Raw genomic sequence first — 26,118 nt, forward strand, 5'->3', positions numbered from 1 at the left:
ACACAGAGGATCAGAGGATGGAGGGGAGAATTTGATGAGATAACCAGGGAAGTATTTAGTACAAAGCCTGGCACAGAGTCCATGTGCAGTACATGTTAATTATTGTGATTATCTAAGGAAAAATAAAGAGACACAGAGAAAAGCAAAAAGGTTGCCTTAGGCCAGGTGCAGTGGCTCACACCTGTAATCCCAGCACTTTGGGAGGCCGAGGCAGGCAGATTACCTGAAGTCATGAGTTCGAGACCAGCCTGGCCAACATGGTGAAACCTTGTCTCTACAAAAAAAAAAAAAAAAAAAGACAAAAATTAGCTGGGCATGGTGGCACGCGCCTGTAATCCCAGCTACTCAGGAGGCTGAGACACAAGGATCACTTGAACCCAGGAGGCGGAGGTGGCAGCGAGCCGAGATCACACCACTGCACTCCAGCCTGGGTGACAGGGCGAGACTCTGTCTCAAAAAAAAAAAAATAAAGGCCAGGTGCAGTGGCTCACGCCTGTAATCCCAGAACTTTGGGAGGCCGAGGCAGGCAGATCACCTGAGGTGAGGAGTTCGAGACCAGCCTGGCAAACATGATTTAGTAGAAACCCCGTCTCTACTAAAAATACAAAAATTAGCTGGGCGTGGTGGCGGGCGCCTGTAATCCCAGCTACTCGGGAGGCTCAGGCAGGAGAATCGCTTGAACCCGGGAGGCGGAGGTTGCAGTGAGCCGAGATCGCACCATTGCACGCTAGCCTGGGGGGACAAGAGTGAGACTTCGTCTCAAAAATAAATAAATAAATAAACAAATAGGCTGGGCGCGGTGGCTCACGCCTGTAATCCCAACACTTTGGGAGGCCAGGCGGGCGGATCACGAGGTCAGGAGATCGAGACCATCCTGGCTAACACGGTGAAGCCCTGTCTCTACTAAAAATACAAAATATTAGCCGGCATGGTGGCAGACGCCTGTAGTCCCAGCTACTCGGAAGGCTGAGGCAGGAGAATGGCGTGAACCCGGGAGGCGGAGCTTGCAGTGAGCCGAGATCGCGCCACTGCACTCCAGCCTGGGCGACAGAGCGAGACTCCATCTCAAAAATAAAATAAAATATAATAAAATAAAATAAATAAAATACAAACACTCCCTTAGTCCAGGGCAGGGACCAGATACAGAGATACCACTCTAAAGGTAGACATTGGTGTTGGGGTTTGGTGAGTTGGATGGCGAGTGAACAGATGGCTAGTGGGAAGGGAAAGAGAAGAGGAAAGGGTTCTCCATCCAGTACCTGGTCCCCAAGTTAATGAGTGGAGGATCCCAGCCTGCCCCACCAGGAGGGAATACATTTGCATAAGGTCCCTCATCTGCATGGCATCCCAGGGAATTTGCATAGAGATGGCAGCCTGGGCCCACATCAGTATGACCCCTCCTCCCAAGGGTTGAAACTCCAGCCTACATTACAAAGGCCTAGGGCAATAGGAAAGTGGGAGGTGTGAACCTCAGGATCTGGGGCTCCAGGAAGTAAAGACAAGTTGGTAGTAAACTACCCTTGCTCTTTAACCTTCTATGGTTCCCAGAGCATGAGCCGCCCTTCAGCTGGCATTCTGGACCTTCTAAGATACTGACCCTCACATCCCCTGCTCCCGCTCTCACCACCCTCCTACCTGGAATGCCCTTCCCCATATCCCGTGCTGTGACAAAGCTTGCCTATTCTTCAAAGCCTGGACATCCTGAAGAATTCTGAAAGCTTTCACCACCAGCCCCTCCTTGCCCTGCCCTTGGAAATTTACAAAGCTCTGTGCATCTCCCAGACATGTACAGATTTTTTGGGGTATATATTTTATTAGTAAGGTTATATTTGATTGCAAATGACTATATATATATATATATATATATACACACACACACACACACACACACACACAGTCTCATACATATATATATAGTCTCATACATATATATATAGTCTATACATATATATAGTCTCATATATATATATACCAGGAGTCATGTCTCATGCTTGTAATCCCAGCAGTTTGGGAGGCCAAGGCAGGAAAATTGCTTGAGCCTAGGAGTTCAAGACCAGCCTGAGCAACCTAGTGAGAGCCTGTCTCTACAAAAAAGTCAAAAGATGAGTCTGGCAGGCCGAGCACGGTGGCTCACGACTGTAATCCCAGCACTTTGGGAGGCAGAGGAGGGCAGACCACTTTAGGGCAGGAGTTCCAGACCAGCCTGGTAATATTGTGAAACCCCGTCTCTAATAAAACTGCAAACATAGCCAGGCGTCGTGGCCCAAACCTATAGTCCCAGCTACTTGGGAGGCTGAGGCAGGAGAATCACTTGAACCCAGGAGGCGGAGGTTGCAGTGAGCCAAAATCACACCACTGCATTCCAGCCTGGGTAATAGACTGACACTCCGTATCAGAAAAAAAAAAAAAAAGATTGGCCGGGTGCGGTGGCTCACGCCTGTAATCCCAGCACTTTGGGAGTCCGAGGAGGGCAGATCACAAGGTCAGGAGATTGAGACCATCCTGGCTAACAAAGTGAAACCCCGTCTGTACTTAAAATACAAGAAATTAGCTGGGCATGGTGGCGGGCGCCTGTAGTCCCAGCTACTCGGGAGGCTGAGGCAGGAGAACGGCGTGAACCCGGGAGGCAGAGCTTGCAGTGAGCCAAGATCGCTCCACTGCACTCCAGCCTGGGCAACAGAGCACGACTCCGTCTCAAAAAAAAAAAAAAAGATTATTCTGGCACAGTGGCAAATGCCTATAGTCCCAGCCACTTGGGAGGCCGAAGTGGGAGGATCGCTTGAGCCTGAGAGGTGGAAGCTTCAATGAGCCATGATTGTACCACTGCACTCCAGTCTGGCCAACAGAGCATGACCCTGTCTCAGAATAAGAGCCGGGTATGGTGGCTCATGTTTGTGATTCCAGCACTCTGGGAGGCCAAGGCGGGCAAATTGCTTGAGCCCAAGAGTTCAAGACCAGCCTGGGCAACAACGCAAAAACCCATCTCTACAAAAAAATAGAAAAATTAGCCAGGCATAGTGGCACATGCCTGTAGTCCCAGCTACTCGGGAAGTTGACATGGAAGGATCCCGAGCCAGGGAGGTCATGGCTGCAGTGAGCCGTGGTAATGTCACCGCACTCCAGCCTGAGCCACAGAGTGAGACCCTGTCTTAATTAAAAAAAAAAAAAAAAGACTGAGGGGAGGAAGTGTTTAGGGGAGCTGCTGCTGCTGCTAAAAGAAAGGAAAGGTTGCCAGGCAGGTAAAATACTTGGCATCAGCTCCATAGCTCCGTCAGGAAGCCTTTGCCCCTACCTATGCTCCTACCTCCTGGTGGTTATGGCTCTTCAGTGAAGTGCCACCTCTGGGACTCCTTGACACTAAAAGTCAACTCCCCAGGCGGGCGTGGAACCCACCCAGTCATTTGTCAACAAACTTGGTGCCCAGCCTCATGCTTGTGACCCAAGGGTGTGAAACTCCAGCCTACACCTCTGGGGCATTTTTTTCTTTCTTTTTTTTTTTTTTTTGGCAGAGCCTTGCTGTCGCCCAGGCTGGAGTGCAGTGGCACAATCTTGGCTCACTGCAACCTCCGCCTCCCGGGTTCAAGCGATTCTCCAGCTTCAGCCTCCCAAGTAGCTGGGATTATAGGCGCCCGCCACCACATCCTGCTAATTTTTGTATTTTTAGTAGAGACAGGGTTTCACCACGTAGGCCAAGCTGGTCTCAAACTCCTGACCTCAGGTGATCCATCTGTCTCGGCCTCCCAAAGTACTGGGATTACAGGCTTGAGCCACCATGGCCAGCCTCCTGGGGCTTTCTTCCTGGGCTCATCCCTGCTCACAAAGAACAGCCAGGAGAGAGCTAAGCCCACTCATTCGTAGGCCAGGAGAAAGGAGGTGCTAGAGGCCTTCCTAGAAGAAGACTCCCTGGGGACTGGTTCTTTTGTTCAATGGATAAACGGGGTTCCCAGGATTTTGCAAAGCAAGTTAGTAGCGAGGCTGGCACTAAAACCCAGAGGTCCTGGTCCACAAACCTGGCCTCAGATTGGGGAGAGAAGGTCAGAGAGATCTAAAGCACATTTATTGCCAGGCGCGATGGCTCACACCTGTAATCCCAGCACTTTGGGAGGCTGAGGTGAGAGGATCACTTGAGGGCAGGAGTTCAAGACCAGCCTGGGCAACAAAGCGAGAATCAAATTCTACAAAACATTTAAAAATGCACCGAGCAGCCAGGCACAGTGGCTCACACCTGTAATCCCAGCACTTTGGGAGGCCGAAGCAGGTGGAGCACGAGGTCAGGAGATCGAGACCATCCTGGCTAAGACCGTGAAAGCTCGTCTCTACTAAAAATACAAAAAATTAGCTGGGCGTGGTGGCAGGCACCTGTAGTCCCAGCTACTCGAGAGGCTGAGGCAGGAGAATGGCATGAACCTGGGAGGCGGAGCTTGCACTGAGCCAAGATTGCGCCACTGCACTCCAGCCTGGGCGACAGAGCAGAGACTGTCTCAAAAAAAAAAATGCACCAAGCATGGTGGCACATGCCTGTAGTCCCAGCTACTCAGGAGGCTGAGGCAGAGGATCCCTTGAGCTGGGAAGTTTGAGGTTAGAGGGAGCCAAGATCTGCACTCCAACCTGGGCGACAAAGCACAACCCTGCCTCAAAATTAAATACATAAATAAATTAAGCACATTTATTTATTTTACTGTTTTATTTTATTATTATATATATTTTAAGAGACGGGGCTCTACCATGTTGCCAGGCATGTCTCGAACCCCTAAATTCAAGTGATCTGCCAGCCTTGGCCTCCCAAAGTGCTGGGATTGCAGACATGAGCCACTGCGCCAGGCCTATTTGTGTATTTATTTATTTTAGAGACAAAATCTCTCTGTCTCCCAGGCTGGAGTGCAGTGGCTCAATCACAGCTCACTGCAGCCTCAACCTCCCTGGGCTCAGGTGATCCTCCCACCTCGGCCTCCCGAGTAGCTGTAGCTGCTATGCATTTATTATGTGTGTGCCTATTTGTCCAGCCGTCCTCACACCCAGTTTGTGCCAAGCCTGAGACACAAGCTATCTGGAGCTCACATGGCATGGAGGTTAAAAGCACAGACTGGCCGGGTGCAGTAGCTCACCCCTGTAATCCCAGCACTTTGGGAGGCTAATGCAGGCAGATCACAAGGTCAGGAGTTCAAGACCAGCCTGACCAACATGGTGAAAGCCTGTCTCTACTAAAAATACAAAAATTAGCCGGGCGTGGTGGTGCGTGCCTGTAATCCCGGCTACTCAGGAGGCTGAGGCAGGAGAATCACTCAAACCTGGGGGGCGGAGGTTGCAGCGAGCCGAGATTGATTGCGCCACTGCACTCCAGCCTTGGCAACAGAGCCAGACTCCGTCTCAAAAACAAAAAGAGCACAGACCATCCGGGCCCAAAAGAAGCACCCGGCCTGCTATGTGTCTTTGCTGGGTGGCTTGGGGCAAACAACCACCCTGTGCCTCAGTTTACTTTTCAGTGAAATGGGGATCACCATGGTGTCCCCTTCATGGGATTCCTGTGAGGAACTAACTAAGAGAAATAAGGTGCTTAGAAGAGTCAGCTCTGGCTCTGCCATTTTGTTTATTTTTATTTATTTTTAATTTTTATTTTATGTTTTTTAGACTGAGTCTCTCACTCTGTTGCCCAGGCTGGAGTGCAGTAGTGCGATCTCGGCTCACTGCAACCTCCAACTCCCAGGTTCAAGCGATTCTCCTGCCTCAGCCTCCCAAGTAGAGACAGGGTTTCACCATGTCGGCCAGGCTGGGCTCGAACTCCTGAACTCAAGTGATCCACCCGCCTCAGCCTCCCAAAGTGCTGGGATTACAGGCATCAGCCAGGGCGCCCCGCCCTGGCTCCACCATTTTGTAACTCAGTGAATCACTTTATCTCTCTGCTTCAGTTTCCCTATCGCCCATGGCGCTGCATGGCTTATATGAGATAATATTCGCAGTGCACTTAAATCAGTGCCTGGCACATGGTAAGTGCTGACTACATGTATTAACAGTATCGTAAGTGCCGGGCGCGGTGGCTCACACCTGCAATCCCAGCATTTTGGGAGGCTGAAGCGGGTGGATCAGGAGGTCAGGAGTTTGAGACCAGCCTGACCAACATGGTGAAACCCCGTCTCTACTAAAAATACAAAAATTAGCCGGGCGTGGTGGCGCGCGCCTGTAATCCCAGCTACTCAGGAGGCTGAGGCAGGAGAATCGCTTGAACCCAGGAGGCAGAGGTTGCAGTGAGCCGAGATCGCGCCACTGCCCTCCAGCCTGGGCGACAGAGCGAGACTCCGTCTCAAAAAAAAAAAAAAAGTATCATAACTAAGACTCGAATGCGGAGGGATAACAGCCTCTGCTACTTGAAACCTAGTCCTTCTGGGGAGGAAAGCCCAGGTGTGTGGCAGGTGGAAGGGAGGGCGAGCCTAGGTGGTCATCTTGCTAGGGCAAGAAGCCCCCAAGCACCTGCCCCCAGCTGAGCAGCTCGGCGCCTCCTGGCCCTGGACGAACCTGGGCCCAGACTGGCGCTCCGTGGCACCCCCTCCCCCGGCCTCCCTCTTCGCGCCCTCACCCCGCCCCCCGGCGCGGCCTCACCAGCTCCCCCTGGGCAGCCCAAAGAATGCGAAGAGGTAGGTGGGGGTAGGGAGGAGGGCGAGCCGCTGGGAGAGACAAAGGGCCCGAGTCTGAGCGAGAGACACAAAGACGCGAGGAGGCTGGGGAGATAGGGGAAGTGGGACAAGGACGCGGGGAGTGACCAAGTCCGGAGGCCGGACTGGAGCCCAGCCCCACCCAGCCCGGCCGGGCCAGCGCAGCCCGGGGGCCGGTCTCTGCTGCCCCCTGGCGGGTGGCTGCGGTGAGAAGGCGGCGCGGAGCAGGTGTTGGGAGGGGAGGACCAGGGCGCGCAGGGAGGTAGGGAGGGAAGGAAGCAGAGAACAGAGCAGGGACAGAGAGACAGCGAGAGAGACTCGCACGCAGAGACAAGAGACGCCGAGAGGGAGACACAGAGAAAGAGACAGGGACAGAGAGACACAGATAGAGACAGAGAGAGACACACGGAGAGACAGAGACAGAGAAGCACAGAGACAGAGAGGCACAGAGATAGAGACAGAGAGGCACACAGAGACAGAAAGAGAGGCACAGAGACAGGCCGATAGAGACAGAGATACACAGAAATAGAGACAGAGACAGAGAGGCACACAAGGAGACACACAGAGACAGAGAGGCACACAGATAGAGACAGAGAGACACAGAGACAGAGTCAAAGGATGGAAAGAGACATGGGGACCAAGTAACCCAGAAACAGTGACAGACAGGCCGGGCTTGGTGGCTCACGCCTGTAATCCCAGCATCTTGGGAGGCCAAGCCGGGAGGATCGCTTGAGGCCAGCCTCAGCAACATAGTGAGACCCCGCCTCCCCCCCGCCCCGTCTCTTTTATTGAAATAAAGAAACAGTGACTGACAAAGGAAGACCAGAAACAGAGCGACACCGAAGCATGAGGACGGAAAGACCCAGAGAGGCAGAAATACAGGGACAGAGAGGAAGACCCAAAGAGAGTGAGAGAGACACAAAGACACGTAAGAGAGACAGAGAAATCCAGAAAGAAACGAGTGCAGCGACACCTAGAGTTCGGGGCAGAGATTAGAAACGCACGAGGGTACGAGAAACAGGCTCAGGGCGATGGGCTCAACCTACGGGGAGGTCGCACAACCGGAACGTGCTGGGGGCAGAACCGTAAAGCCCCACGTGCCTCAGGCAACTGTGATGAGAGGACCCGGGCAGGCAGGAAAGGGCAGGATTCGAACTGTGGGTGGGACAGAGGCCAGGACCGACTGAGCTAAGAGACCGAGAGAACTCCGGCTAGGGCGAGGGGCGGGGCTGGTGGAGGCGGGGCTGGTGGGGGCGGAGTCGGCCGGAAGGGCCGAAGGGGGCGTGGCAAGACCTTGGCGAGGCGGCCGGTAGGCAGGGGGCGGGGCGTGGGACCTACTCGGGAGCAGAGGGGGCGTGGCTAGACCTTAGGGGGCGTGGCTTAACGCCGGGAGCGAAAGAGACAGAATTCTTTGGCAGGGGCGACCTTAGAATCCTGGGGAGGAGCGAGAATGGAATCCCGGGGAGGAACAGGCGTGGAATCCGGGGGGCGGGGTCAGAACGCCAGGAGGGGGCGTGGCCGGAGCCGGGGTCGGCTTGACTCGGGGGAGCAGCGGGTGGATCCTGTGACGTCAGCGGGTTCGAACCGCCGGAGCTGAGCGAGGGGCCGGGGGTGCCGAGCCGGGCGGGGAGAGCTGGGCCGGGAGAGCAGAACAGGGAGGCTAGAGCGCAGCGGGAACCGGCCCGGAGCCGGAGCCGGAGCCCCACAGGCACCTACTAAACCGCCCAGCCGATCGGCCCCCACAGAGTGGCCCGCGGGCCTCCGGCCGGGCCCAGTCCCCTCCCGGGCCCTCCATGGCCCGGGCCGCTGCCCTCCTGCCGTCGAGATCGCCGCCGACGCCGCTGCTGTGGCCGCTGCTGCTGCTGCTGCTGCTGCTGCTCCTGGAAACCGGTGAGACGAGCGGACGGCCCCCTGCCCTCGCGCGGACCCCCTCCAACCTTACCTTCCGAGCTGGGGAAGCCGAGCACCTTCCCCGCCCACCCCCGGCTCCCCGAGCCCCCTCTCGCGTGCCCCCTTCCTGGCTGGCCCCACAGACTCCGACCCCCTACACGTCCGATTCTCTCGAGGAGACTCTGACCCCTCCTTTCTGCATCTCTCTCACCACCACCCCCATCCTTCTTAATCCAATTGCCCATCCTACGCCGGCTTGTCTGTCCCCCTCCCCATTTCTCGGATTCCCGCGCCGAAAGGGTTAAATCCCAGGAAGGCCTGGTGCCCCCTCCCCACCCCGCGCCGAGCAGTTCACCCGGATCTGGGTCTCTGTCTCCTCTACCCCTCTCAGGAATGTGGGGAATGTTCCCCCCACCTACCGCAGTAAGGTCTCGAGGAAGAGGCGAGACCACCTCCCTCCCCTATTTTTCCTTCTTCCCGGCTTGGGCGTCTGAGGCCCGGAGAGAACTGAGGACAAGCGGACCTGATTCGGGTCCCTTGGAGGGCGAAGGATAAGAGTTCTGGCGACTTAGAGGGAAGGGCCTGAGCTCGGAGCTCCAACCCCGAACCTCAGGGAGTTGGGGGCTCTGACTCCGTGGACTCCAGAAAAATTAGGGGCCGGGGGCTCCGTCTTCAGGGTCCCTGGTAGAATGGAGGCTAGGCGCTAAGTCTAACTGGGATCTAGGTAAAACTGGGGGCGAGAGAGGATCAAACTTGTAGCTTCTGGATTTAATTGTGGGCAGGGGGCTTCGTTTTCAGGGTTCCCGGCAGAACCGGGGGACAGGAGACTCGATCTCGTGGGCTTCAGACTTAATTGTAGGCAGAGGAACGTCTTCTGAGATCCAAACAGAAGTGCGAGCAGCGGGCCCCGTCTCTTGGGCTCCAGATATGATCAAGGGTCGAAGGCTCTGTCTTGAGGCTGGAGTCTCAGTCGCCTGAGTCCCAGATAGAACGGGAGGCCCCGAGTCCCAGAGGCTGGGAGACTCCTCCCTTTCCCTGTGAATGGTCGGGGGCGACGGAGACGTCGCCGGGGAAGTTTTCCTGGTTTCACTCTCGCCGAGCCAGGGAGGGGCGGGGCGGGCGCTCCTGGCTCCGGGTTCCGGACTCCCCGGTTTCGGGACCTTATCTATCCTCTGGTAGCGCCTTTGTCCTCAGAGCCATAGCAGGAGGTGGACGAGTGGAGCCGCCGCCCTTATCCCCCGTCCCTCCCATTGCTATGCCTTGGACCCCCTGGCGTCCTTCCATCCACCCCACTAGGGGAGGAGAGCGGCCCCCCTGGGGAGGGAGGGGCTGGGAGGGAACCCTTGAAAGAGGCGCTGGCCCCGCCCCTTGCAGGTGACCCGGTTGTGTATTCCCAGCGACAAACTCTGGGATGCTAGAGTTTCCCGAGGGTTTGCGCAGAAAAGAGCTCAGGGGGATCTTGGGGGAACCCCGGCCACCTCTCTGGCCTCATTTCCCCCAGGATGGCTCTCACTGGCCTCCCAGCTTTGACCCAGAGCTGGGAACTCCGCTTCCATCCCCTGCCTCTCCCTTCAGGCAGAAATAGGCAGATGAGATCAGAACTGGCACCTCTGGGTGAATTCTCCGAACCCACCAGACCCTGAGCCTACTGTTAGCTTGGTGCATGATCTCACCGAAGGCTCCAGCTTGCCCTGGGAAACAGGTCCTGTTTCTGTTTCCATCTTACAGATGAGGAAACAGGCTCAGCAAAGGCAAGCAGCCTTCTCAAGGTCTCACAGCAGGTCCCGGGGAAGCCGGGCTCCGGTTCTTCAGAGCCCCGCACCGGGTGGGCTCCAGGAAGTGCCTCTGAGTTTCCATTTCCTCCCTCGTAAAAAAACTGAGATAACAATCCTTTCCCTGCGGACCATCCGGAAGGCTCCCAGGCCCCACTGATTCCCTGTGAAACCTCTTAGCCCCTGGAGAAGGAGCTGTCGGCCCCTTTCTTGACCACCCCCCACCCCAATCCTTCGCCTCTGCTGTCCGCTGGCTGGCCGGCTGGCATGTGCTCGCTCTCCCTCTCTCTCTCTCTCCCCTCCCCCTCCCTGTTTTCCTCCTTCCCTCACTTTCTTTCCCCCTCTTCATCTCTCTTCGTTTCTCACCCTTTCTCTCTCCATCCCTCTCCAAGCTCTTTCTCTCTTCTCCTCTCCCCATCTCTCTCTCTCCTCTCCGTCTTTCTCTGTATACCTGTCTAGCTCCACTGCCTCCCCCGCTTGGCCTCCTCGGGGAATGCGGGTGCACCACCTGGGCCCCCAGCTGGGCCGGCTCCCCTCCCCCAGCTTTCTTCCCTGCCCATCCGTGTGTCCATGTCCGCCAGGCAGCCCCACGTAGTGGAGGGGGAGGGGAGCAGAGGGACGGCAGCCTGGCTGTCTCCTCTCATTAGGGAAGGGGAACTGGGCAGAGGAGAAGTTGGGGGGTGGGTATATAGAGAGGCTGGAGCTACAAGGATGGGTACAGAGGCCAATAGAGGGAAACCGTCAGACACAGATTTAGGAATGGGGTCAGAGACACGTCTAGGAATGGAATCAGAGGATGGAAGGGGAGTGAAATGCCGGCACAGGGTGGGGGGAGTGAAATACCGTCACAGGGATGAGGCTGAAAGACACTGGAATGGGACGGAGGAGGGTGGGGGAAGGGAGCTAGACATAGATACCAGATGAAGGCAGGGACAGGAAAAGGAAAGGGGTTTGGTGACAGGCAGGGAGCCCCAAAGACTCCAGCTGTGGGACAGCAGAGGTGCCATGACCCACGGAGGTCAGGGTACAGGGGGCCTCAAGGCCAGCGACATGTGGGGGCCACAGGGAGTGATGAACACAGAAGGGACAGGGAGCTGGGCACATGGGCCAGCTCCCCCGCCCCTGCCTGGGACGCTGTTACATTTTTAATGTCCCAGCAGTGCTGACAAATGGAGCAGGAAGGGGAGGAGAAGAGGGGACCCAGCAAGATGGGCCAGGCTGTGAGAAGGTGTGTCAGAGATATGGGGAGACAGGGCACTGGAGACCCAGGAGGCAGGGAGACTCCACAGTCAGAGACAGAAACAGAGACGTAGACCAGAAGGCTTGTGAGAAGAGAACCCCAGGAATCGAGGCAGAGAGCCAGGTTCCAGACACAGGGAGACCCAGACGGAGAAAGAGACCAGAGATGTCAGACATACAGAGGAAAGAGGAAGAGAGTGACTAACGGGGACAGGGTATCTTCTCAGGCTAATGAAAATGTTCTATAATTGCTCGGGTGATGGATGGCCAACTCTGAATATACAAAAGCCACTGAACTGTACACTTTAAATGGGTAGATTGTATGGTATGGGAATAATGTCTCAATAAAGCCGTTACAAAGAGACAGAGAATATAAGAGGCACAGAGCAGAGACCAGAGACTCTGGGGGACACAGATAAGAGTGACAGAGGCCAGGCACATTGGCTCATACCAGTAATTCCAGCACTTTGGGAGGCTGACGCAAGAGAATCGCTTGAACCGAATTCAAGGCTGCAGTGAGCCCTGATTGCACTACTGCACTCCAGCCTGGGCCACAGAGCAAGACCCTGTCTCAAAAGAGAAAAGAGTAACAGAGACCCCAACAGAGACCCTGGGAATTGGAGACACAGAGGGACAGGGACCCTAAGAACTAGACACAGAGAGAGATAGAAGAGGCCCTGGAAGATACAGATAAGAGATGCTAAGAGACAGCAGGGATACCATTAAAAGACTTTCAAGAAGCCAGGCATGGTGACTCATGCCTATAATCCTAGCACTCTGGGAGGTCCAGGCAGGTGTATCACTTGAGCTCAGGAGTTCGAGACCAGCCTGGGCAACACGGCGAAACCCTGTCTCTGCAAAAAATTTAAAAATTAGCCAAAGGTGGTGGTGTGTGCCTATAGTCCCAGCTACTTGGAAGGCTGAAGTGGGAGGATCGCATGAGCCAGGAAGGTTGAGGCTGCAGTGAGCTGAGATCACACCACTGTACTCCACCCTGGGCAACAAAGCAAGATCCTATCTCAAAAAAACAAAACAAAACACACGGATTAGAGGAGGCCAGGGGGCAGGTGCAGAAATCCAGGCACAGACAGACAGCCCTACATCCTGGCTGCTGCAGCCGCTGCTCACTCCCTGAACCAGCTCCTGGATTTCCGCTGTGGGGGGTGGGCACTGTGATTAATACAATTAATTAACTGACAAGGTGACTGAGGCAGCAGCTGAGGCCAGTACTCAAAGCCTCTGGCCTTCAAGGGCCTTCTCTAGTCCCGACGTGCCTTGCCATGGGAGGGTGGGTCGCTGTGCTTTATAGATCTGCGGGGGAAGCCAGGCCCTGGGGAGCCAGCCAGGCAGGAGTCCACGAGCCCAGCTCCTCCTCCCCTAGACCCAGGTGTCCAGCTTCAGGCCCCGCCTCCCTCAGACCCAGAAGCCCAGGCCCCAGCCTCTCCTCCCTCAGACCCAGGAGTCCAGGCCCCAGCCCTCTTCCCTCAGACCCAGGAGTCCAGGCCCCCATCCCTAATCCCCCAGACCTGGGAGTTCGGGCCCCCATCCCTGCTCTCTCAGACCCAGGAGTCCAGGCCCCCATCCCTAATCCCCCAGACCTGGGAGTTCAGGCCCCCATCCCTCCTCTCTCAGACCCAGGAGTCCAGGCCACCAGCGCTTCCTCCCTCAGACTCAGGAGTCCAGGCCCCCATCCTTCCCCCCTCAGACCCAGGAGTCCAGGCCCCCAGTCCCTCCTCCCTCAGACCCAGGGGTCCAGCCTCAGTCCCCTGCTCCCTCAGACCCAGGAGCCCAGGCCCCCTGCTCTTCCTCCCTCAGACCCGGGAGTCTAGGCCTCCAGCTCCTCCTCCCTCAGACCCAGGAATCCAGGCCCCCAGCCCCCTCCTTTCTCAGACCCAGGAGTCCAAGCCCCCAGCCTCTCCTCCAGGGTTCCATAGGTCACTCTGCACCCTCCTCGCTGCCTTGGTCTACCCATCCCTGGATCTCAGGGTCTCAAGCTGTGTCTGTCCCCATAGTTCTCCCATGGGCTCACATTACACCCTGGGCAGCCTCCACTCTGCCACCACAGGAAGCCTGCAGGTGCAGTCCACAGGGAGAGGAAGTGTGTCTGGGGACCCAGCTCACACTTCATGAAGCTGTCACCAGTCTGGCTTGCCCAGTGACACTGAGGGAGGCTGGTGTTCCCATGGCCACAGTCCCCTGGCTATGGTGCTGGCCATGTCCTGGCCAAGTTCATGGCACAGCCCCTGCCTAGCAGTGTGCTGGATGATGGGGGCTCACTCCAGGCTGGCCAACCTCCTGGCTGTATCTCCCTTGCCTCCACCTGACATGCAGAGCGTCTGGGCAGCGGCCCTCACCCCTGTCCCCCTTACCTCCGCAGCCCTGTCAGCCTCCAAGTCCCAATCCTCCCAGCTTCTCTCTGTCACCCCCACCGCTGGTCCTGCTTTCCCATTCCAAGTTCTGAGTGTATTTCCAATCTCGCCATCCTCCGTCCCCACAGCCCCGACCCTGATCCCGGCGCCTCTCCCCCGAGACCCCTGCCCCACTGAGGGCTCTTTCTTTTTTCTTTTTTTTTTCTTTTTTTGAGACAAGAGTCTCACTCTGTTGCCCAAGCTGGCAATAGTGTCTCACTCTCTCACTCTGCCTTCCAAGCTGGTACAGTGGTGTGATCTTGGCTCACTGCAACCTCCGCCTCCCAGGTTCAAGAAATTCTCGTGCCTCAGCCTCCCAAGTAGTGGGGATTACAGGCGGGTGCCACCATGCCCAGCTAATTTTTGTATTTTTAGTAGAGACGGGCTTTCACCATGTTGACCAGGCTGGTCTCCTGAGCTCAGGTGAGCCACTGCACCCAGCCTGTGAGGGTTTTTTCTTTCTCTTTTTTTTTTTTTTTTTTTTTTTTTTTGAGACATGGTAGCCACCACCTGTAATCCCAGCTACTCAGGAGGCTGAGGCAGGAGCCCGAGACAGAGCAAGACTCCGTCTCAAAAAAAAAAAAAATAGAAAAGACTTGGGCTTGTTTCCTGAGGGCTCTGTGCAGAGGAGGGCGTGTTCTGCAGTTTCTAGCAGGATCCTTCTGGCTGTGCATAGGAACAGATCACAAGGACAACTGCAGTCCTCCAGGTGGGAAGTGGCAGTGGATTAGACCAGGGCAGGGACTGGGGAGGCGTCAGAGGTGGTCTAACTAGATAAATGTCAAAGAAGGAGGTGACAGGGTTTCCTGATAGATTGCTTATGAGGTGAGAGAGAAAGAGGTGAAAATGCCTTAAAAATGGACTGTAGGCAGGACGCGGTGGCTCACGCCTGTAATCCAAGCACTTTGGGAGGCCAAGGCAAGAGGATTGCTTTAGTTCAGGAGTTTGAGAACAGCCTAGGCAACAAACAGTGAGACCCCTTCTCTACAAAAAAAATTTTTTTTTAATTAGTCAAGTATGGTGGTGCCCGCCTGTAGTGCCAACTACTGAGAAGGCTGAGGTGGTAGGATTGCTTGAACCCAGGAGGTTGAGGCTGCGGCAAGCTGGGATCCTGCACTCCACCCTGAGCAACGGAGTGAGATCCTATCCCAGAAAAAAAAAAAAGGAATGTTAACTCCACAGGGCCTGAACTATCCTATTTATTTATTTGGAATTAGAAATTCAGAATGGGGAACTTATAGCAATAGGATTTTTTTTTTCAGACGGAGTCTCACTCTGTCCCCCCAGCTGGAGTGCAGTGGCGCGATCTCAGCTCACTGCAAGCTCTGCCTCCCAGATTCACGCCATTCTCCTGCCTCAGCCTCCCGAGTAGCTGGGACTACAGGGGCCCACCACCACACCCAGCTAATTTTTATATTTTTAATAGAGACGTGGTTTCACCGTGTTAGCCAGGATGGTCTCGATCTCCTGACCTCGTGATCTCCCTGCCTTGGCCTCCCAAAGTGCTGGGTTTACAGGCGTGAGCCACCACAGCTGGCCCTTTTTTTTTTTGAGACGGAGTCTCACTCTGTCCCCCAGGCTGGAGTGCAGTGCTGCAATCTCAGCTCACTACAACCTCCGCCTGCTAGGTTCAAGTGATTCTCCTGCCTCAGCCTCCTGAATAGCTGGGATTACGGGGGCCCGCCACCACGCCCGGCTAATTTTTGTATTTTTAGTAGAGACGGGGTTTCACCATGTTGGCCAGGCTGGTCTCAAACCTCAAACTCCTGACCTCGTGATCCGCCCTTCTCGGCCTCCCAAAGTGTTGGAATTACAGGCGTGAGCCATTGCGCCCAGGGATTTTAGAACCTCATTCATTCGTTATTCAGCAAGTACTGAGCATCTACTAGGTACCAATCTCTCTTGCAGATACTGAGGGTACAGGTTGTGAGCAAAACAGACAGAAGATCCCTGCCCTCGTGGCGCTGGCAGTCAGTTTCCAGGAGGATGTGACATATCTAGTGTGTGAGATGGTGAGAAGCACTATGCAGACAGAGAACATAACAGGGCAAAAGGGCGGAAGAGCAGTCAGCCAGGGAGGGGAGAGGAGGTGGCAGCTGAGGTGGAGTATCTCGGGGTAAAAGAACCCCCCGAGGAGTGTGCCCCACAAGAAGCTAAAAGTGGTGGGTTTGTTTGAGACCGAGTCCTCACTCTGTCACCCAGGCTGGAGTGCAGTGGCGCAATCTCAGCTCACTGCAACCTCCACCTCCTGAGTTCAAGCGACTCTCCCTAAAGTAGCTGGAATTACAGGCATGCAGCTAATTTTTGTATATTTAGTAGAGACAGGGTTTCACTGTGTTGGCCAGGCTGGTCTCGAACTCCTGGCCTCAAGTGATCCATCCACCTTGGTCTCCCAAAGTTCTGGGATTATAGGCTTGAGCCACCGCCCCCAGCCTAAAGTCGGTTTTTTTGTTTTAATCCTCCAAATCCAGTAGTGCTCAGATGCCATCCTAAATGGAGGATTGGAGGGGAGCCTCCCTTAGAAGGAAGATCTGGGCCCCTGGAAGCCACAGGACTGCTCCTTAGGTCAAGAACTCTGAATCTGGCCAGGTGCAGTGGCTTATGCCTATAATCCCAACACTTTGGGAGGCCGAGGTGGGTGGATCACTTGAGGTCAGGAGTCCGAGACTAGCCTGGCTGACATGGCGAAACCCCATCTCTACTAAAATTACAAAAATTAGCTGGGTATGGTGGTGCATGCCTGTAATCCCAGCTACTCGGGAGGCTGAGACAGGAGAATCACTTGAGCTGGGGAGGCAGAGGCTGTAGTGAGCCCAGATTGTGCCACTGCACTCCAGCCCGGGCAACAGAGTGAGACTCCACCTCAAAAAAATTTTTTTAAAAAGAACTCTGAGTTGCCGGGCGCGGTGGCTCACGCCTGTAATCCCAGCACTTTGGGAGGCCCAGGTGGGCGGATCACGAGGTCAGGAGATCGAGATCATCCTGGTTAACATGGTGAAACCCCATCTCTACTAAAAAAATTAGCCGGGTGTCGTGGCGGGCACCTGTAGTCCCAGCTACTCGGGAGGCTGAGGCAGGAGAATGGGGTGAACCCGGGAGGCAGAGGTTGCAGTGAGCCGGGATCGTGCTGCTGCACTCCAGCCTGGGTGACAGAGCAAGACTCCGTCTCAAAAAAAAAAAAAAAAAAAAGAACTCTGAGTCAGCCTGGCGTGGTGGCTCACGCCTGTAATCTCAGCACTTTGGGAAGCCGAGGCGGGCAGATCACGAGGTCAGGAGATCGAGACCATCCTGGCTAACACGGTGAAACCCCGTCTCTACTAAAAATACAAAAAATTAGCAGGGCGTGGTGGCGGGCGCCTGTAGTCCCCCAGCTACTCGGGAGGCTGAGGCAGGAGAATGGCATGAACCTAGGAGGCGGAGGTTGCAGTGAGCCGAGATAGTGGCACTGCACTCCAGCCTGGGCAAAAGAGCGAGAATCTGTCTCAAAAAAAAAAAAAAAAAAACTCTGAATCCCAGAGACCCAGGGACTTGGAGGGGGTGAAGGGTGTGGGGCTCCAGGGAACTGGGGCTCAGCTTTTCAGGTCTCCTCCTCCAGGAAGCTCTTCGTTCGTTCGTCGTCCCTCCCTCCTTCAGACAGGTCAAGCCTCTTCAGGTTCCTCCCATACCACCCCTACTCTGTCTTCCAGGCATTCTTGGTGATAATTATTTGTGCAATATTTGTACCCCCTGCAATCCGGGTGTCAACCCTGGAGAACAAGCACCTGATTTGTCCTGTTACTTCTGCGGCATCCACACTTAGCAACATTCATTCACTTGGCAGTGTTTACTGAGCACCTACTACGTGCTAGGCCCTGTTGTAGGTGCTGGGGATACAGTAGGGGAATAACACAGACAAACCTCAGGGCTGGAGAGGGCAGACCCTCTAGCACCCAGGACCTGTTTGTTGAGTAACTATTTGTTTTTTGGATTTGACCTATAAGATGTGAAAGAACAGCCAGATTCTTCCAGGTTCTGCCTTTTCCTGATCCCTCCCTCTCTCCCTACTACCAAATCCCTTCCATTTTAAAATTTTAAATCCTGGTGGGGCACAGTGGCTCACGCCTATAATCCCAGCAGTTTGGGAGGCTAAGGTAGGCAGATCACCTGAGGTCGGGAGTTCGAGGCCAGCCTGGCCAAGATGGTGAAACCCTGTCTCTACTCAAAATACAAAAATTAGCTGAGTGTGGTGACATATGCCTGTAATCCCAGCTACTCGGGAGGTTGAGGCAGAATTGCTTGAACCCAGAGGCAGAGGTTGCAGGGAGCCAAGATGGCGCCACTGCACTCTGGCCTGGGTGATACAGCGAGAATGTGTTTCAAAAAAATAAAATCCTAAGACCTATTAGCCTCCTCCCCAACACTCAGTCTCAGTCTTAACCTCTTGTTCTTTTCATTGCCAACTTTTTGTGTCATTTTGCTGTCTGGTCATCTATCTCTGCTCAGCCCACCACCTTCCCCTCAGGCCTCCTTGGATGAAGTTAAGTCATTCTCTATTTGAAGAGCCCGCAACGGCTCCCACTTGCCACAAAGAGGAAACTAACTTCCTCGGCCCCAGCCTTTGCTGTCTCTGCAGTTCACACAGGCCCAAATGGCTTTCCTTGACCCTCATTGAGTGGCCTTCCCCCCTTGCCCAGCTAGGAAGGGGCCAGAGCGCTTAACCACCCTGATCCCAACCTCAGTGCCTTTGGGGGCCAGGCGGGTGATAAGTCCCAGCACCTGGGGAATCTGGAGGAGCCGGAAGGGAGTGTGCCCTGTGGGAGGGGAGTGATGTCCTTCCTCAGCCCCACCCAGCTGTTGCCCCCAGGAGCCACATATCCGGACTTCTGTCTGGAGCTTTAGACAGCAATCTCCAGGCCTTCTGTGTGGGCCGCTACTTCCCAACTGAAATAGCACTCTGTGGGCCAAAGCAAACATGCACCACAGTCAGATCTGGCCTGCAGCAGGCGGCTGACCCCTGCTGCTCTGCTCACCTGGGCCACGCCCCGTGAACATCCCCCATGAGCAAGTCCTTCCATGGAACTGGCACAGGGACCCTGGAGGGCGGCTGAAACATCCCCATTTTACAGATGGAGGAAGTTGGGCTTGGAGACAAGGTTGCCAGCTGGAAAGGGTGTCAGCGTTAAATAACAAGATTCAGAAAATATGATTAAGTATAGAGTTTATTCAAGCCTAAAGCTTGAGGATGGCCACCCGGGAGTGTGGATTCAAGCTGCCCTGAATAAACCCTTTGACTAGCTGTGATTACAAGTGGACTTTTTTTTTTTTTTTTTTGAGACAGGGTCTCACCCTGTCACTCAGTCTGGAGTGCAGTGTGTGATCATGGCTCACTGCAGCGTCAGTTTCTCAGGCTCCTGGCCTTGAGTGATTCTCCTGCCGCAGCCTCCCTAGTAGCTGGGACTACAGGCCCTAGCCATCTTGCCCAGCTATTTTTTTTTTTTTTTGAGACGGAGTCTTGCTCTATTGCCCAAGCTGGAGTGTAGTGGCACAATCTCTGCTCACTGCAACCTCCACCTCCCGGGTTCAAGCGATCCTCCTGCCTCAGCCCCCCTAGCAGCTAGGATTACAGGCACCTGCCACCATGCCCGGGTAATGTTTATTTTTTTAGTAGAGATGGGATTTCGCCATGCTGGCCAGGCTGGTCTCGAACTCCTGACCTCAGGTGATCCACCTGCTTCGGCCTCCCAAAGTGCTGGGATTACAGGCGTGAGCCATCGTGCCGGCTTTTTTTTTGTTTGTTTAAGTGATGAAGTCTCACTATATTGTCCAGGCTGGTCTCAAACTCCTGGCCTCAAGTGATCCTCCACCCACTTCGGCCTCCCATAGTGCTGGGATTACAGGCGTGAGCCAACGCACCCAGTCTGCAAGTGGATTTTTAAGGAACAAAGAAGAGAGAGTTCCTAAATTGTTACCAAGAATTTACATTGAAACAGCATAAGGTATCTGCAGGTCTGGCTCAGAAAAAAAGATAACAGAAGGTATTGATTGGCTATGCACTGTTTATTGTATCACAGATTCCAGGAACAAGAAGCTAATAGGGAGGGCAGCTGTGCAGGAACCACTGCCTCGGGCATGGGTGGAGGAGGCGTGTGACCGAAGTCCCGTATTCACTGTACAGTCTCCCTGGGCCTGATACATTTCGCATAGCTCAGACTGATCTGAGCTATTTTTCTTTTCTCAGGTTGGATGGGGGTGGCCCCTCTGGACTGGAAAAGCCTCATTTTTCCCCCAAGTGACACACCTGAGTTTGTTTGACTTGTTTCCCCCAAGTGACACACCTGAGTTTGTGGGACATGTGTGGAGATGATGTATTTATGTCACACTTCAGTCTTCGCTGATGGCTTTTTTTTATATATTTATTTACATTTTTTCTTTTAAGGTAGGCAGGGTCTCATTCTATTGCCCATGCTGGAGTGCAGTGGCGAGGTCTCTGGGTTCAAGTGATTCCCCTTCCTCAGCCTCCCAAGTAGCTGGGAATACAGGTGCCCGCCACCACGCCCAGCTAATTTTTGTATTTTTGGTAGAGACAGGTTTTCACCATGTTGGCCAGGCTGGTCTCGAACTCCTGACCTCAGGGTGATCCACCCGCCTCAGCCTCCCAAAGTGCTGGGATTACAGGCATGAGCCACAGCACCCAGCCTTTTTTCTTTCTTTCTTTTCTTTTTTTTTCCCCTCCCGAGACCGAGTCTCTCTCTGTCACCCAGGCTGGAGTGCAGTGGCATGATCTCAGCTTACTGCAACCTCCACCTCCCGGGTTCAAGCGATTCTCCCACCTTAGCCTCCTGAGTAGCTGGGATTACAGGTGCCTGCCACCACACTCAGATAATTTTTCTATTTTTAGTAGAGATGGGGTTTTGCCATGTTGGCCAGTCTGGTCTCGAACTCCTGGCCCCAAGTGAGCCTCCTGCCTCGGCCTCCCAAAGTGCTGGGATTACAGGTGTGAGCCACCGCACCTGGCCTTATTTTATTTTTAATTTCTGTTCTTGTATTGCTATAATTTACTGATGACTTCTTACCCAAAGATCCTCGGCCTGTCCTCACCCAAGGGGACTGTCTTCCACCGGGGACCCCTCATAAGAGTTACTCATTAGGATGGTGTTCCCTGGGGTTCCTGTGTGTATGACGCCAGGGCCTGTGCACCGCCTCCATGGCCCATCTCCATCAGACAGAGCTGGGCAGTGCTGTTGGCCCTCGAAATGAGGCTTGTGCCCTGGCCTTTCCTGGCCTGGGGGCTGAGTGCCAAGGCCACCTGTAATTAAACTGAGCTTCCTATGTTTACTTAGCAAGCACTGACCTCTCATTTCCTGGGGCCCTATGCTGAGTGTTCCCACAGCTATTCTTTAATCTTTAAACAGCCCTTGGGACGCAGGCACTATTATTAACCTCACTTTACAGCTGGGGAAACTGAGGCACAGAGAGGTTAAATGACCTGCACAAGGTCGCAGAGCCAGGATTCAAACCCATGAACTATGGGCCACTCAGTCGCCATGCTGTACTGCCGTGCACAGCAGAGGAAGATTTGTTCTTGTTCTTGTTTATATTAAAAGTGAGAAAACATGGGCCACGCGCAGTGGCTCACGCCTGTAATCCCAGCACTTTGGGAGGCCAAGGTGGGTGGATCACCTGAGGTCAGGAGTTTGAGACCAGCCTGACCAACATGGTGAAATCTGGTCTCTACTAAAAATTCAAAAATCAGCCGGACGTAGTGGCTCGCACCTGTAATCCCAGCTACTCAGGAGGCTGAGGCAGGAGAATCACTTGAACCCAGGAGGCAGAGGTTGCAGTGAATTGAGACCGCGCCACTGCACTCCAACCCCTGGGTGACAGAGCAAGACTCTGTCTCCAAAAAAAAAAAAAGGTGAGAAACCACTTAGGCTGGCTGAGAACTGCAAACATGCGTCCACATAAAAACTTGAACTTGCATGATCCCAGCAGCTTTATTCATCAGAGCCAAAAAGTTGAAACAACCTCAATGCCTATCAGTGGCTGAATGGATAAACAAAATGTGGTCCGTCCGTGTAGTGGAATATTATTGAGCCTTAAAGAAGAGTGAAGCGCCGACACGTGTTACAGATGGATGAACCTGGAAAACAAGATGCCAAGTGAAAGAAGCCAGACACAAAGGCTACATAGTCTATTACATGAAATGTCCAGAACAGGCACATCAACAGAGACAGAAAGTCGCATCGTGGCTGGGGGAATGGGAAGTGACTGCTTAATGGATAAGGGGGTTACTTAGGGAATTATAAAAATGCCCAGGCTGGGCACAGTGGCTCATGCCCGTAATCCAAACACTTTGGGAGGCCGAGGCAGGGGGATCGCTTGAGCTCAGGAGCCTAAGCAACATGATGAATCCCCATCTCTACAAAAAATACAAAATTAGCTGGGTTTGGTGGCTCGCACCTGTAGTCTCAGCTACTTGGGGGGCTGAGGTGGGAGGATCACTTCAGCCCCAGAGACAGTTTGCAGTGAGCAGAAATCGCGCCATTGCACGCCAGCATGGACAGAGTGAGATCCTGTCTCAAAAAATAATACCCTAAAACTGATTATAGTAACAGATGTAAAACTCCAGATAGACTTAAAGCCACTGAATTGTACTGTATTTTTTATTTATTTTACTTTTTTATTAAAAAATTATATATATATATTGTTTTTTCTTTTCTTTTCTTTTTTCAAGACAGAGTCTCACTTTATCACCCAAGCTGGAGTGCAGAGGCACGATCTCGGCTCACTGGAACCTTCGCCTCCTGGGTTCAAGTGAACACGTCCGGCTAATTTTTATAGTTTTAGTAGAGACAGGGTATTTCACCGTGTTGGCCAGGCTGGTCTCAAACTCCTGACCTCAAGTGGCCCACCCACCTCAGTCTCCCAAAGTGCTGGAATTACAGGTGTGAGCCACTGCACCCAGCCTTAATTGTATACTTTAAATGGGTGAATTGTGTAGCGTAAGAATTTATATCTCGATAAAGCTGTTTAAAAAAAAAAAACTACGTAAAAAATGAGCAAAGGACCCGAAGAGACATTTTTCTAAAGAAGACATACAGGCAGCCAACAAACATATGAAAAAATGCTCAACATCATTAATCATCAGAGAAATGCAAATTTAAACCACAATGAGGTGCCATCTCACCTCAGTCAGAATGTCTGTTACTAAAAAGTCTAAAAAAACAGATGCTGGCAAGGATTTGGAGTAAAGGGACTGCTTACCCACTGTTGATGGGAATGTAAATTAGTACAGCCTCTATGGCAAACAGCATGGAGATTTCTCAAAGAACTAAAAATAGAACTACCATTTGGTCCAGTATTCCACTGAGTATCCTCCCAAAGGAAAAGACATCATTATATCAAAAAGACACCTGCGCTTGTATGTTTATTGCAGCACTATTCACAACAGCAAAGATATGGAATCAACTTAAGTGTCCATCGATGAATGGAGGATTGGATAAAGAAAATGTGGTCTATATCTACAAAGATTTCATGACAAAATTGCCAAAAGCAGTGCAGCAAAAGCAAACATTGACAAATGGGATCTAATTAAACTAAAGAGCTTCTGCACAGCAAAAGAAACTATCCTCAGAGTGAACAGACAACCTACAGAGTGGGAGAACATTTTTGCAATCTATCCATCTGACAAAGGTCTAACATCCAGAACCTACAAGGAATTTAAACAAATTTACAAGAAAAGAAAAACCTAAAAAAGTGGGCAAAGGACAAGAACAGACACTTCTCAAAATAAGACAGTCATGCAGCCAACAAACATGAAAAAAATGCTCAACATCCCTGATCGTTGAGAAATGCAAATCAAAACAACGAGATACCATCTCACACCAGTCAGAATGGCCATTATCAGAAAGTCAAGAAACAACAGATGCAGGCAAGGTTGTGGAGAAATAGGAATGCTTTTACACTGTTGGTGGGAATGTAAATCAGTTGAACTATTATGAAGACAGTATGGTGATTCCTCAAAGATCTAGAACCAGAAATACCATTTGACCCAGCAATCCCATTACTGGGTATATACCCAAAAGAATATAAATCATTCTATTACAAAGATACATGTATGCGTACGTTCATTGCAGGATTATTCACAATACCAAAGACATGGACTCAATCCAAATGCCCATCATGGATAGACTGGATAAAGAAAATGTACAGGCTGGGCACTGTGGCTCACGCCTGTAATCCCAGCACTTTGAGAGGCCGAGGCAGCGGATCACGAGGTCAGGAGATCGAGACCATCCTGGGTAACACGGTGAAACCCCGTCTCTACTAAAAATACAAAAAAATTCGCTGTGTGTGGTGGCGGGCACCTGTAGTCCCAGCTACTCGGGAGGCTGAGGCAGGAGGATGGCGGGAACCCAGGAGGCGGAGCTTGCAGTGAGCCTAGATGGCGCCACTGCACTCCGGCCTGGGCAAAAGAGTGAGACTCCATCTCAAAAAAAAAAAGAAAAGAAAAAAGAAACCTGCACATGTATCCTGGAACTTACAATAAAAAAAAAAAAAGAAAGAAAATGTGGTATATGTCTACCATGGAATACTACACAGCCATAAAAAAGGATGGGATCATGTCTTTTGCACCAACATGGATGGAACTGGAGGCCATTATCCTGAGTAAAATAGAAAGTCAAATACCACATGTTCTCACTTATAAGTGGAATCTAAACAGCAGATACACAAAGATTGGAATAATGGACAGTGGAGACTACAAAAGGTGGGAGGGAGGGAAACAGGTGAGGGTTGAAAAATTAACTGTTGGAGGCTGGGCACAGTGGCGCACACCTATAATCCCAGCACTTTGGGAGGCCGACACGGGTGGATCACGAGGTCAGGCGTTCGAGGCCAGCCTGGCCAACATAGTGAAACCCCATCTCTATTAAAAATATTTAAAAATTGGCCGGGTGCGGTGGCTTACGCCTGTAATCCCAGCACTTTGGGAGCCCGAGGCGGCAGATCACGAGGTCAGGAGATTGAGACCATCCTGGCTAACACGGTGAAACCCTGTCTCTACTAAAAATACAAAAAAAAAAAAAAAAAAAAATTAGCTGGGCGTGGTAGCGTGCGCCTGTAATCCCAGCTACTCGGGAGGCTGAGGCAGGAGAATTGCTTGAAGTTGGGAGGTGGAGGTTGCAGTGAGCCGAGATCACACCACTGCACTCCAGCCTGGGCAACAGTGCGAGACTCTGTCTCAAAAAAAAGAAAAATTGACTGTTGGAAGCCAGGTGCATTGGTGCATGCCTATAATCCCAGCACTTTGGGAGGCTGAGGCGGGCTGCTCACTTTGAGTTCAGGAGTTTGAGACCAGCCTGGCCAACATGGCAAAACCCTATCTCTACAAAAACAGAAATTAGCCGGGCACTGGTGGCACATGCCTGCAGTCCCAGCCACTCAAGTTGCAGTGAGCCAAGATTGTGCCACTGCACTTCAGCCTGGGAGACAGAGTGAGACCCTGTCTCAAAAAAGAAAAAGAAAAATTAACTGTTGGGTACACTGTTTGCTATTCAGGTGATAGATAACGCTAAAAGCCCAGACTTCACCTCTATGCAATATATGTATGTAAGAAACTGGCACTTGCACCTGCTAAAAATATAATAATTTTAAATTTTTTATTTTAATAAAAAAATAGAAACTTAGGGCCAAGGGGGGAGCTGATCATTTGAGGTCAGGAGTTCGAGACCAGCCTGGCCAACGTGGTGAAAGCCCATCTCTACCACAGGCTTGGTGGCGGCCACCTGTAATTAGCCGGGCATGGTGGCGGCCACCTGTAATCCCAGCTACTCAGGAGGCTGAGGCACAAGAATCCCTTGAACCAGGGATGGAGGTTGCAGTGACCAAGATTGCTCCACTGCACCCCAGCCTGGGCAACAGAGCGAGACTCAGTCTCAAAAAAAAAAAAAAGAAACTTGGGAAAAAATGCTATGTAGGAGGTCTGTAGGTTTCATAGGAAAGTGAGAGAAAGTATATTACTGAGTGGGGGATGAAGACTATACTCAGCCTTTAAATGTTTTAAAATGTATTTTATGAAAGTTTTTTTTTATTGATTTATTTTCAGAGGATTTCCCCCCCCCAGAAAAAAAATCTTATGAAAATTTTGGGGTGGGCTGGGTACAGTGGCTCACGCCTATAATC

General features: G+C 52.7%; 1 protein-coding gene across 3 annotated transcripts in view; it reads left to right on the forward strand.

Annotated features, from left to right (window-relative positions):
* Positions 1–8,143: 8,143 nt before the first annotated feature.
* The window catches only part of NECTIN2 (nectin cell adhesion molecule 2), a 43,073-nt gene continuing 25,098 nt past the window's right edge, over positions 8,144–26,118 (forward strand). For 2 of the 3 annotated variants that reach the window (XM_034944393.3, XM_034944395.2), the window contains exon 1: positions 8,144–8,537. In XM_034944393.3, the coding sequence (XP_034800284.1) occupies positions 8,441–8,537 (97 nt within the window). In that variant the 5' untranslated portion in view covers positions 8,144–8,440. The remainder of the gene's footprint in view (positions 8,538–26,118) is intronic. The other variant, XM_055103716.2, reaches the window with a different exon arrangement.

Source organism: Pan paniscus, chromosome 20 (assembly GCF_029289425.2).
Source record: "Pan paniscus chromosome 20, NHGRI_mPanPan1-v2.0_pri, whole genome shotgun sequence".
Lineage (NCBI taxonomy): Eukaryota > Metazoa > Chordata > Mammalia > Primates > Hominidae > Pan > Pan paniscus.